This window comes from Echinococcus granulosus (genome assembly GCF_000524195.1).
Source record: "Echinococcus granulosus chromosome Unknown EG_S00014, whole genome shotgun sequence".
NCBI classification, from domain to species: Eukaryota; Metazoa; Platyhelminthes; class Cestoda; order Cyclophyllidea; family Taeniidae; genus Echinococcus; species Echinococcus granulosus.
In genome coordinates, this window is record NW_020170394.1 from 290,060 (window position 1) to 304,529 (window position 14,470).

General features: G+C 41.7%; 1 protein-coding gene across 1 annotated transcript; it reads left to right on the plus strand. All coding sequences in view use genetic code 11, as the record gives it.

Moving 5' to 3' along the window:
- Nucleotides 1-481: 481 nt before the first annotated feature.
- Nucleotides 482-11,591, plus strand: EGR_02913 (hypothetical protein; the record flags this gene model as incomplete). Its single annotated transcript, XM_024492162.1, has 5 exons — nt 482-609; nt 1,641-1,852; nt 1,928-2,157; nt 11,295-11,370; nt 11,461-11,591. 5 exons carry the CDS (start codon nt 482-484, stop codon nt 11,589-11,591), a joined length of 777 nt encoding a protein of 258 aa, XP_024353357.1.
- Nucleotides 11,592-14,470: the final 2,879 nt, after the last annotated feature.

Sequence of the window (14,470 nt, forward strand, 5' to 3'; positions counted from 1 at the left end):
AGTAATTATTTTATATTCGTAAGTGCGGTTTATGGCACCTTACATTTCTATACTAGTTAAAGAGAGTTTGTGATCTTCAGCCGACTCAAACAATGCAGACACTGCGTTGGCTTAAGGTATTCGGTGCTTGTTCCAACCAGTTCATGTCCATGACTTTTAAACTGACAGTATTAATGTCCACATTACACAAAGTTTACTGACCTCTGTGGGCTGTGAATGATAGTTACGAACAGCTATCTTTTTACTTTACTTTTAATTGCATTTACCCTATCGCAATTTTGTCTGAACAGATAAAGCCTAACATACCCCTGTCCTTGTGCGTTGAAAAAGGAATGAAATAAATGCGAAGTTGTGCACAAGCAACTTTGAATTCACAACGTTCGCGACCGAAGTTGTTTGAAGTGCAGTCTCACTGACACCTTGGTAAGTACAACTTTCAGGGGTATGTCTGGTTTGCGTATGCAAATATTCCTACAGTCTAATGGGGCCGGAGTTCATGGAGCTCTTTTTTCTCATAGAAGGTGGCGTTCCAACATCAATCACCTTCGGCGTCCCAAAGTCTCCTCCCGGCGCTCATATGCGCACACAGCGCTCTGCACCCCACGTCCAGTGTGCTTCCAGCTGGACAGAAGGGCTGTGAGGCGAAAGATTGTGGCGCAACTGCGATTTGGACGGAGGTCCATTGGCCCTTAATAGAGGCACCATAAAACCGTCCAAATGATTGGCATAAATCCCCTTTCCTGCACTCCCTCCACTCTACCTCCCCTCGCCCCGCCTTGCCCTCGGCCCCACGCCCTGCGAAGCCCGGCAGGTGTAGCGCTTTTATCACATATACGGACGTCGAGACTGGACTGACCATATTTCACACCCCGTGGGGCGGTATGCGAGCTCTGGAAGAAATGTGACGGCGAATTAGGTATTAGCATACAGACAGGAGTGTCATAATTACAAATAGGTAGTTGCGCCCCTCTTTGATTAACACTTTTTGGCTAAACCCGATCCACGGTGTAAAATTACTCTTCTATGCAGATAAATTGGTGACAAAAAATAGGAACCTCGTGCGACTGTAACTTGGGTTTCTTATTAAATCCCAGGAAGTTCTATGCTTACTTCTCAAATTTGGCTAAGTGTCAAGATATGTGGCATACAGTTAATCCACACATTTCAGAATTGAATGATATGGATTAAATCAAAATAAAAGGGACATGGGACACATGCTTTAAAGCCAATCATAATTTATTTTCCTCTGTACTCCTCTCTTACTAACGGTGAAATTCTCACTTCCTCATACCATCTGTTTACCATCAAAAATTTGGATGAAGTCTATTTCAAAGGCATAAATTTACGTTCCGAAAATCTTATCTTGCTTTTGTGAGAGGTTCTCAAATGTCACAAGAAATATGTCATAAGTTCGCCAATTACGGTCTACATGGGTACTCCTTAATTATTAACCGATTACCGGTGGCTATCAATGATTGTTAAAACTAACTTATAAGAGGGGTCTCACATCCGGCTAACATTTTTTGTGGCGTCAGTTTGTTATCCATAATTTTGCTAGAAAATCTGTTTCATGCAATCGCCGCCTTGGTGACACTGAGACACGCCTAAGTTTTATCCAACATTCCGTCTACCCATCACAGTCTCGATGTCCGAACTACGAGGCTGTGTCCGGATGGCAACACGGAAGAAAATAAGGTGACCTCTCCACCTCACGTCCCTCCAAGTCCCTCCCTTGCACACATGCGCACACACAAACAGAAGACAGACGGAAATCTTCATGCTGCAGCTAGGTCGAGGGTGGGGGAGGACGGAAAAAGTGATGCACGCAGGTGCGGTGCTGAAACAGCAGGAAGTAGGTGAGAGGGTGAGGGCTCTCGAGTACCTTATCGCCCTGTGTTTATCTCCCCATCCACGCCACGGCATCAAGCCCCTCCCCTCCGCTTAATGTACACGGGTCTGCTGACTAGCCCCCACTGCGGGGGGCGTCACTTTACCATCTCGAGGGCGCACGTGTGCCTCCTCTTTGGAATAACTTCTCCGGGCCTCAGTCTCTCTCTATCTCTACCATTGCTTCTGCTTGTCTCCACCGCCACCGCCCCCAGCAGCCATTGTCCCCCATATATGTGCACATGCACGAACACGCGCAAAACGCTACAGGTGAAACTTTTGTTAAGCTTGTGTACGGGTGTGCTTGCATGGGCACACAGATTTTTTTATTGATGTGAAACAAGAAATAGACATTTAATACACATCATGTGGACCTCTCTGTGCGCATGTAATTGTGTGCCTGTATCAAAGAGACACGTAAGGGTGGGGTAGACACTAATCAGACGAACACGGTCATGCGTTCCCAACGTGCGGCACTGGCAAGAGGCAAAAGAATGCCTTGTCATCAACAGTAATCTTCCACAGATGTGATCAATTACCAATGAATTCATGCACATCCTTGGTAATGAATCAAGTAAGAAAAGTAGGCGACATTGAATGACGTCATAAGAAGTCAATCCAATCATCTCATTAAGTTCAAATTTTACGTCAATCAGCCCTCTGCAACTCCAGTTTTGATACTTTAAATGGATTAGGGGCTCCTAGTTCTATTCACAAGAACAAATGGCGTATACATTGATTTGGTGTAACCGTGTCTGAGCACACGATGCACAAACTTATCATGAAAACGCGTATTAATCACGTAGCAATCAACTTTTAGCACTTATTTGGAAATGTCCTCTTTCATAGAACTCATCGGCCCCACTGCACTATAAAAGTGTTCGTAAACCGCGTTATTGTGTGTAAAATGCCACAAATTTGGTAAGGATCGGTTCAAAATCAAACATAGCAATTGAGTGCCCCGTAGTGAAATAATGTTAGATCACTGAAGAAACCAGCACAAATGTGCTTCAATTTTACAGTACCACGATTCAACCAGACTCATTCATTGTAATGTACAAACACCAGTAGTAGATGTTGAAATCGAGGTGGATTAACTAGCCTTGCAATGCCCATCTCCTGATCACGAAGGACTTTTAATGCAGGGCTATTTCAGCCAAACACGTTTCAAAATCGTGCAATATCAAATTACGCGCATCGTTTTAATGCACTCGACCCAAGGAAACCTTTTGAGCGAAAATTAGGTTGGATACTCGACGAGCTGTGAATCTGTCGCCCGAATGTATAAAATCCTAATTGAGTTGTGTAGGGGTCAGAGGGCAGGACCTCCAACTGTGCTTGTGTGCGTGCATTTATTTTGGGCCTAATTAAAGAAGGATTAAATGAATCTGACCCCTAAAGGCGTTCATGCGATGCTGAGGTCAAGAAGGGTAGCGTGCCGTCCAGTAAGATAAACGATATTAACAAGGTAATAAAAGTGGCACAATCAAGAACTGGGATAAGAGATAATTTGTTGTGCAATGCAATAAAGTGAGGATACATTGAAAACTTTACCTAAAGGCGGTAGGTGTTGATTCTGCCTAGTGATAGGTTCGGAAATATTCATGCCAGTTTAACGAAGCCGAGAACCTTACATAAGACACTTCAATAAATTCTACGGTGATTTTTATAGTAATTCTTTAAAGAAAGTGACTTTAGGTAAGTCTGTTATTGAAAAAAGGGGTGTCTTTTAATGGACACCTAATTAAGTTGGCCATTTCACAAATATCCACTGATATGCATCCTCTTAAAAGCTAAATGCAATTAATAAGTGACTTCAGACAGAACAAAAGTGTGTACAAACAGCTTTAGCCATATGAGTTTTTGCTCATAAGTTGTCCAATTCTGGACATACTTATTTTCCAGACTGGTCTCAGCATCAGGTCTTACTTTAACATTTAACTTTCCGTGACCATGGAAAAACAGGCGGCTTCGATACCACCCATTTGATGGTCATCCTACCGACTACTACTATTTTTTACTCTAACTCAGCTGTAATGAGACTGTAGCTAAACTCAGACAGCTGCCAATGTAATCAATGTCGAGTGGTTATTTACCAAATCGTGAAGTGGAAGTCCCGTTTTTGGATTTTTACGGAAACTATAGGGTCTTGCAATAAGAAGTCGGCCAGATGGGCATGAAGAAAAGGACACCTCAAGGAGTGGTTAGAGTCAGTTCACACCGACTGACCAGCGCATTGCCTGTCCGTAGCGAGAATAAGCGCTGCCTGACCTCTGCACCGTACCCAAATATCAAATCATTTCCCTAGCCGGAACGTGAACTACAAGATAGGACTGGCACCTTAGAACAATTTGCAATTACTGTGGTTTAAGTGTCAATTATCCAACGTGGGATGACCTCCAAAGCCAACTTTTTGTAACCCACTGTCAAAGAAATGTTGAAATTCTCGTAGAAATGACGTGCACCTGGACAGAGGGGGTCGAAGGTTTGCTGTTCAAGAAAACCCTATTCTTTTAATACATCTTAACGGTATGCCACCTGCTCGAGCATAATAGGCGATTCCAAGATTAAAATTACTTTTACCTCACCTTGAAATGCAATTTTTTATTACCCATCAATTACAAGGTGTGGCACTGACCAAGGCTAAATACTTAATGTATTTTCGATCTTATGCCTTAATGAATTTAGGTAAAGGAGGCCAAAACAATGATGCATTTTCGTGCATTTGCAGATCTGAAGTGGGAAGGCGGTTAGCAGGTGAAATTGGACTTCTTCATTACTAAAATTTCCAATTTGTGTTGAAACGTGCCAAGTCATCCCTAGTGTTAACAAATGCTTTTGAGCACTGTAGTATAAAAGAGAAGTGCACAAATAACGTCTTCTGTACATGTGATGGCACAGAGCTTCAAGAGTGAAAACTGTGCAGGTGGGGCATAGAGGTCCATTATTTAACGAAAGCAGGGCTACAAAAGGACGCTTTCACAAAAATCACATTGGGCTAGAATATCCACTGGTAGTAGAAAAGCCACACGAATCATTTACTCAAAGGGTTCATGCAGGGAAGGAGTCGCATTCGGTGCAAAACATCTAAATAGCTTAAAAGGCAACAGCCTTCTCACACCGCACATTCAAAGGCACTACAAATGGCTTTCACTAATGCGCTTAGCACATACACTCTATGCCACCTGTCAATTCGGCAACCAATAAAATCGTCACTCAGTGACGTTCCTGATCGAGGGATAGAAATTGTTGATAAGTCAAGTTGCCAAACGTGCCTTGTGGCATTTTATGACCACAAGCGAATTTTTTGTGACCAAAGAATGCACTTGGCGGCAAGCGATTTGTTTACGCCTCCTAATAACCTTAAAACTTTTATCGGTTGGAAGCGGGTACTGTGTACTTCGTTTTGGAATAACTAAGTACTTTTACTGCCAACTGTAACGAGCTGCATTCGCTCCGTTGCTTTTTCTCTAATTTCAAAGAGGGCAATTCATGCAGCAAAGTAACTAACACTTTACTCCTTTGGTTTGCCTTCCCATTACTTTGTTGGTCTGACGTCTACATTAAATTTTGGAAGAATTAGTCTCTTTGACTAGCATATGCCCCTCAGTAGAGCACAGTGAAGCCTTTAGACAGGCCTTTCTGCACTTGGTCTCCATTTAATGGCTCACTCTATCTAGCTAATTAAGTAAGGCACTCTTCAATTTGCTCAGGTTTTGGAATGCCAAATAACAAATCAGAATCCTGTAGGATATGCTATGTTGATAGCAACATTTGAATTCATACAATGCAAATTAAGGCAAATTCCTAAATCTCCTTCTTTGCATTCCAAACTCAAGATCGGATTGAGACAGTTGCGTCCACTCAAGTCACGTATATGCTATGACCATTGTATCTTTATGGATTTAGAACAGGAAAGAAATGAGAAAAACAGCACTGTGGTAAATTTAAGCATCTTGATATTGCTGTAGTCGAACAACGCTAAGTTGTGTAACACTTCTTCAAACCACTTTTTGGGTCTTTGGCTTTTAAGGTGATCATGGTAAAATAAGAAATATCCTAACAAAAAGTTTGAATATGAAGTTGGAAATAACAGAATTTGCAAGGCTAGTAAGATCAAAAGTGGAGAAGCATGATGGATTAGGGCTGTAAATTTTACAAAAACGATTGGAACTGGAAGAGTTAAAATTGAATTGGCAGTAACTCTACAATTTACTGAGTCATGAAGGGTAGATAAACTAGCGTACTTCGTGTACCAACCCCATAATAGATAAGCCCTATAAGATAAGTACCATTTCCCATGTCTTTATTAGAGATGGGTCTTCAAAAGTAAAGGCTCATAGTAAGGCAATCAGCGTTCTCTAAATTTAAAGCAAGTGTTCCATATTGTTAACGTTTACATTCGAAAAATTTGTATCCTCTCTTGAACATGGTGAAATGTCTGCTGTTATTTCGAGCTCATGAGGGAGTATTGGCCACAAATGATGTAATTCCAATGGAATGCAAACATCTTATTTATCAGGAGTGCGATATCGTTTCTTTGAAATGTGTTAAATTTACCATAAATGTATGGACATGTAGGGATATGGGAGATGAGGTTTCAAAAATGATTTACATTAAACGCTTGAATAAAAACCTCCCACTTTTCTATAAGATAATGTTGCATAATTTTCTTTCTCTAAACAGACAGTTTTAAGTGCAAAGTCTAGTAAGTAGAAGATGGATAATTATGAAAAAAAAAAAAGCTATCTGTATTTTTATCGGCTCATGTTAATATTTATCGTTTACGACACAACTACTACCAATGGAAAGGTAAGCCGTTTCATCTAAGTGCTTGCCTCGAAAGACAGTGGACGCGTGCATCTTAATTGTACTTTAAAGACAGTTGTATTCGCTTTAATTTAACACCAGCTTTTCAGATGAAGACCTTTACCTCTCACCAACAGAATAAGCTGACGGCACACTTGTATCTTTTTATTAAATTCAACAATCTACCTGCACTGAGCTAATGCAGTTTAACAACAACAGAAAATACTTAAAGGAGCTGATCTCTAGTAATATAACTATGCATCTCGAAATTTAATCTTTTCACTGAAGAGCCCGTAAGGAGACTCAATACTAAGAATAACTATGGCAGGGTCATCTTCACCGGATGCTGGCAATACCAGTAGAGCTTCTCTGAGAATGGCACACGTGCACAAATGTGCGTTCTCGCCCAGAAATTTAATCCGATCTTCTTACCAACCGATGCTGTGAAAGCATGTCAAAGGGGGCAATGGGAGGTGTAGGCACAGGTTCGGTGTGTGTGCGATGCTGTACGTTGTATTGTGTTGTACTGCGGTGCGGCACTTGGAAAGTGCCAGTCGGACAATTGCGCGCGCACGCGCGCGAAAGCACACCCATTTCACCCACCGACCACCAATGAATGTTCAAATTGCCTGCACGCAGGAACACACGCATGTGCGTGCATCCCCGCTCTGGCTGGTGCCCAACGTACGATTCCGTATTACCCACTTGTGCCCCAAACATTCCCATTATCTCTTCTCGTGGATGATCTACATTCGCTGAAAGGTCGGTTACGCCTCGAGAATAGACTCGGGAGCAGATTCAACAACCGGATTTATAGGTCGACCCGCAACGCTCTCCGTAAGTGCAAACTTTGCCATTTCGAAGGACCGGTTTATCTGGGGACTCTTTTGAGTGAGCAGCTACCTTTATTAATTGTGTGAAGTCGCTTCACTGACATTTGAGAGGAAGAATGAATGCGCTGCAACAAAGGCAAAGAGCAGCGACACTTTTAGGTAACAATATTTAAAACCGTGATCACACTAGCAGAGGTGCAGTGGGAAATGCCAGCGTTTGACCTTTGCGTGGGTTTTCAATATGTTAAAAGTTGGAATGCACATACATTCGTAGGAAATCAAAGAGGGAAACAATAATAGGCTTTAACTTCTAGTACACGATTGTCGTTTCCCATAATTGCTTTTATTACATATGTTTTACACAATAGATGTGACAATTTGGCTTTTACTGTAGCTGTTTGACAATCGTGAGACGTTGGATAGTGTTACTGGTTTTTTAATTTCTTACAAAACGCAAAATTGGCGAAGTAACGTATTAGACGGTGAAAAGCTTTCGTAGGGATTTGTAAGATCTCTAAACGGTCGGACTAATTGGAACATCACTGGTAAGCAAAAATCCTTAAAGGTTGAGAAGAATAATTCACTAATACCTAATACCATTATAATTGGCTGAAATGTACCCAAATAATAACTACTGTTTGTGTTTCCACTTCGCTCACAGCCCCATTAATGAAACTTTGGATGACATAATCTTGGACGATAGATACAACTGAAATCAGGAGTCGCATCTTACGTAGGTTAAAGCAAGTTACCGAAAGTTAACATTTCATTGGTTAATTTGCCAAGAAGCTTATTGCATCCTCTGCACCATTCATTCACCAAAGGGAATAATGTGCGTTATAGCCTCCTTTGACCAATCACATTTTAACGTTAATGTGAACAAAGTCAATAAGCATGAATGCCTACTTTTTATGCCCCCCGATTTACATATGAATCCTTTTAAAACCGTTTAATTGAAAGCTCATACATTCATGATTAAGTAAAACTTAGTAGACGCCTCCCAACAAGGAGGGATCAGTAATACCCAGAAGGAATTTTAGTCTGTTACAAATGTCTTTGACGGCATATGTATGGTAGTTCTCCAAGCATTCCACTTTCCATAAATTGTAATCGGTGGATTGTAGTGCCGGTGCCTACCATAATGGTGTGGTAGAGTACGGGAGGGCACTGTCGAGTGGAAAGGCTTTGATATATTTTTCATTTTCATTTTTCACCGACATCTTATAGGTGATTCTTTATTTTCGGGGTCTACTTGACACATGCCTAAGGCGTATGTTACTATGGTTGTGGAAATTAAAGAGTGAGCTCTAAGATTTTGATAATGTTTTTTTGACAATCTATGATTTGGAGCTTCATAATGCATGCGATCGCAATTCACTGCTTGCGAAGTCCTGATTTTCAATGAATTTTACTACAAGTGGTGTTTTACTGAACATACACGACAGGATACTCCATCCAACAGTATTAAGGCACTTGAATATCTTCTTCAGTGAAATGGTTACTGGGAAAACAAAACTAGTAGTTACCCAAACTCTTGTCCTTCAACTGTACTGTTTAATAGTAGCGAAAGACATTTAGACCTTTCCGTCCACATTGCTTTTTTCTGTCAATCAAATAAACATCATGCAAATTAGAATGGACAGACGAGCTGCAGACCCTATCGTAGTTATTTACAAATAATGTTCGTGTGGTAATGAAACAGAACAGTACACATTTGGACACCATTGCACTGCAGTTGCTGTTGAACCTTCGACACAAAACGCCCGTGAAATGCTCCTCTAAAACTCTAGCCTGTTGGGTCCTCTGATGACCGATGCCGTCCCATTGGATTATTTTTTCAATTTCATTCGGGCAGAGGATAGTAGGACGACTCTAACCCTACTGAACGACCGAATTCGGTTAAGATTCCACTTAAAGTAGATTCCTTGAAAGGAAATGTGACTCCTATTATCCGGTAACCAACTACTAGTAATGTGTATCATTGTACCGGTTAAGTTATTACCTTCTTGCTATATTCCAGGTGTGAAAACCACTACCAATTTATAGGTTTTTATTTAACTGATGAGAACAGTTTGACTCAAACGAAAATTCAAGGGTCTAAAGACTTTTGATGGCGATTGACTCTATTTCCATACAGGTTAATATTGTTGTGTGTTACGAACATCGGTTGTCTTTCAGTCCTTTATAACTCCATCAACCGGGTGGCAGCTCTCGTGCACAAAGTGACGCATGAAAAGGTACTTGGGGCTCAGCCCTATCAGGCAGCTGTAGGGGCATTTCATGATATATCATTGACGTGCGAATCATTTAAATGGAAGCATGAGACATCACCTGTCAGAGATGGAAATGAATGTATTATGAATACCTAGGTTATTTGATCACGCCAAGACAAACATACACTCCTTCAGGAATTAATTAGGTTTGCTGTAATTTTTTTGTCATGGAAAACTTGATCATGGGCCTCCTTCTTCCCGAATTAATAAGAGACACAGCATTCCCCTTACACCGTCCATTGGTGGAGTCCATTGTCAACCTTCAGGACTATCAAAATCAAAAACATGATTAGAAAACAACCGAAAAGGTTCCTGCCTAGGTCTTTTGTTGTCTTGAAAGAGACTCACACAAGCACTTTCGTTTCCTGCGGCGTCACGTATGTTGAAGTCCCTTAATTTGGGGTTTTAATCGGCTGTGCATCATCGCATTCGTATGCGAGACTCTTAACAGAAACTTCCTGGTCCGTGATCGCAACACTAACGGTGGGTCCAACGAGGTCTCAAATTAAAATGCCATAGAAGTATGACACTTAAGGAAGCAAAAATAGAATTGTAGGCAGTCTGATGTCGTAAGTTAATGGATGAAATCTAGAGGAACAGGAATATGAAACCTTTTTGGCATAATTAGCCAATCATTTACCAGTCTTCAGTAGAGTTCGTGCTTAACGACTTCTACACTTCAGCTGTGATAACAACATATTTAGCTCTTTGAAATACACCTTGCATTTTGCAATGTTGCCGAGTCTAAAATGCTGTTGCACTGATTAGCCATTATGGCCACTAATTGTGCCCTTTGTGACAAAGTAAATTTGACTTGTTTCCCAATCAGTTTATATGCGCGATTTGTCCAAGAACTCCGCAAGCTCTAAAGCCTGCACTTCATTCAGTATATTGCAGAATGAAACACTCACCTTACCTTTGCATTTTCATCAAGTTGTAGAACGAATATATTTGGCGATAAACATGGGATTTGTCGATAATAACTTTCACATTACTATTCCAAATCTAAGATCATTCAAAATGGCAACCCCATAACCGGTACAGCCTTGCGCGGTTGAGACACATCCCTTATCATACTTTAGTCCTGATCTTGCCAAAAGGTAAACCATTTAAAATCACATATTTTAAAAATTCAAAGTTAAACTTGGTTTGCTTGTGTCTCCTCCATTATTTTGTTATTGAAGCCATCAATGTAAGTTGATACCTCCATACATAAATGATCTGGCGTTCATTCGAATGAAGCGATCACCCATTGACTACCTAGAGAACTTCTTAGTTGTTTACACAAGCCGATTTATGGGGTAAAAATGAAGCACAAGTCTCGTGACTGAGGTCATTTCATCCTAGCATGAATTGAGTGAAGAATTCTCAAACCGATATATGAGTGAATCCTCGACGCTCTGTGGACGAATTTTGTAATCCAGTCACCAAAGCCATTTGTCATGAATTGTTGTTGAGAACGTTCTCCTACTCTGATTGAAACTCAACACAGTTGGCAGTTGACAGCGCCTTTACCATAGGGAGTCGATTGTTCTATCCACAGCAGATCGATGTGTCCACACAAAAGCGTACGTGTGTGTAAACTTGTCTGTATGTGTGAATTAAAGCCCAAGCCCAGCTACTGCAATGTAGTTGGCAAGTGCAAAAAATATAATTAGCTGGTAGTGGTAGTGGCAGTAGTCCCAGAGGCAGCAACAACAGTGGCAGCAGCGCTAGCAGCAGCAGCACCAACGGCATCGGCAGTGGTAGTAGCAACAGCATGCAGACACACAGGCGATTCCCCTCTTAATCACGCCTATGTGGGGTGCGGAGGTGGGGACGGGGAGCGATGCACGGCAGGGGGGAGTGCAGGCGGCTTGCGCGTGCGCACGCACTAGTGCGCGGATGCGTGCGCTTCTTCTCTTAATCACGCCCACAGCACACCGTCGCAAACGCTACACTTTCCGCTGCGCGTACGCACGCACGCATGCACGCGTGCACACACTGCAGTCTAGCTGCATCACAAATGCGGTGTGACACCTTGCGAAAAAAAACAATTTTGCCTTCTCCCCCTTCTTCCTCCTTCGCCTTCTTCACTGTTCCTCACCGGAAACGTTCTGTTGACGCAGATCGGTATGCTTCTCTGTCGCCTTCTTCTTTCCAATCCCATTAACTTGACTATATTCACTTTTAAGCAATCAGAGCTGTGGCCGCAACGCCATTTGTATATGGAAGCTAGCGAGGTGGACGGTGTAGATATTGATCGAAGGTTGAACAGTCAATCAAATCGCATGGTACGAGTAAAACGACCTAATGCTACATGAGACAGTAGTCGAAATATTAAATGAGCATATTTATTGAGAAGTCCGTTCCTCTCCTTTAGTAGGTAAACTCAATCCAATGAATACGGGAGTTTCATTTATGGCATATTACATTTCTTGCCTACTCCAACGTCTGCCAATAACCAAAAACTATGAGTGGGCGGATGAACAGGTTTTCACGAGTTATCTCGTTAGTAATCCACTTTCATGCTAAGTTTCTCAATGAAACCAACTTAATCCCCACTTTAGCAACAACTTAAATTTACAACTTAACGCGCAGTTTCATTGATGTGTGATTGATTACCGAAAGTGATGAGAATGAGTTGCTTCCTTTTAAACAAGACACTGTAATTTGGCAAAATGTTCACTTAACTTTAGTAGTTACGCAGAAAAAAACAGATTTCCCGATAGGTCTGCGTCAGTGATAACTCGATTGGAGCAAAAGCATAAGCTTTTATCAGGCTCAAAACAGTAAGCTCATATATTGAACCTGAATTTAAGAGCCTCCTTAGCCACACATTTACTTCCTTTCTTGAAGCACTTGGTTTATTCGACTCATTTTTAATTAAGAACTCGCTTTTTATTCTCCTAGGTTTGCCAAATACATCGAAATGAAACTCACATTAAAAACATTAATCCCTATAATTTGGAATCTTTCACTGTTTAAACTCTGGGCAGATTCGTATTCGAGAGATCAGGTGTACGTTGCAATCGCCAGGACCTCGGATTAGCAGTTTATGGAGGTTTTGTTGTCGAACAGTTTTGTGATACCAGTGCTGAATGTCACCCGCCACGTCAGTTAGATTAGGGTGTAGTGTGGGGTGGTGTATTGTTGCAGTTTTTCAGCAAAATATCTTTCTGCCGTGTTCGTCATCCGCGTCTACTTATACGGACCAGACAAAAAGTGCACCGGCCCGAAAGGAGACAGGTCTGGTGCATGTCTTTTTTAGCCAGGTCGGCTTTTCTCCTATTCTCTTTATAAATATAGGCGAACAAATCGTCAAATAATCACTGATACTGTCACCTGCTTAAAGCATGATCATACTTTGGCCCAAGCACCCACTAAAATTCGAAAATGAACGGGATTTGGCTGCTGTGGAACTTTCCCTCCATAAGGCAAAGTAACCAGCTAAGAGTCGAGTAGAGTATTTTGGCAGTCGAGCTCTTCATGATACTAAAAAATGGAAGAGGCGTTACGCCAGCATTGAGGCTGATTGTTTGTTTCCCTAAATCACTCATTTTTAGACCCAAAGACACGTTACACCGTTCAATCCTCGGGGTTATGCGCTTACGCCTGCTTAGGGATTGCCATTCCTGCCACGCAGTCCCAACTGGTACATCGGACATAATCGTGACGGTGGAGAAGAATTTCACTTAACCACTTGACTTTGCGCTACCCACGTTCTACGGAACATCCATCAACTGGGCGGAAGCGGTGAGCCCTTGTCCGGCAGCAACAAGCGTATAAGTAATGATGAGGTCATGCCAGGGGAATAGAGCGACCCGCACTATTGGGATTTTCTTATGCTCAGTGCGTTAAAATAAAAAATTCACTAGGCCAGCAATGCATTGAAAGTACGTTAGGGTTATAAAGATCCAGCTTCAGATTTAGAAAGGAGTTAAAACCGGCTTGCAAAGAGTCCTGTTGCAACATTATTCCGACAATGAATGCACAAAAGTGAGACGCTTTTGTAATGCTGGTGAGAGATTTTCTCACTCCCTCAGTTCCGCCCTTTGACAATCGTAATGCGACTTGAGGAAAAACCGACAGTATGAAGCCGCGAGGAAAGTAGGAGCAGTAGGCTGGTCTTACAAAAAGCACCATCAGATGGGTGAGCGTTCAGGCAAGTTTTCTTCGTCTTGGTACACACCAAAGAATTTTGTCTAATCACAGGTACACATTGTCACTTTCACATCACCTTTTCGCATCTGCTCAAAAAAGACCCTTTTGTGTGTATATGTGTGTATATGCCCGTGAAGGATGCACTCAAACAAAAAAGGCCACAAAGACGAGGATCGTAGTACCTATGAGGTATATATTTCCAGCGTTTAGTCACGTAATGTAAATGTCTCACCAGAGATTGCATCAATAGAGATTCACGGAGGTAGTAACATGAACCCTTTGAACACCTATTCACACCTCACCCTGCCATATGTTCCGTCTGATAAATTAGCAGAATTATCTTTTTTTGAGGCCATAAGAAGCAGTCGCGTGCTTTGGACATAGATGTTTATGAAATTAAATTGACTGTTACCCTAGTCACTGCCCCCACTCCTTCCCCCCTTGTTGCCAGTGTCGAGACCCTATCTGCCTATTTAGAACAAATTTGCCTCTGTAGTTTTAGGCTAAGGCACACTTTAATTAAGA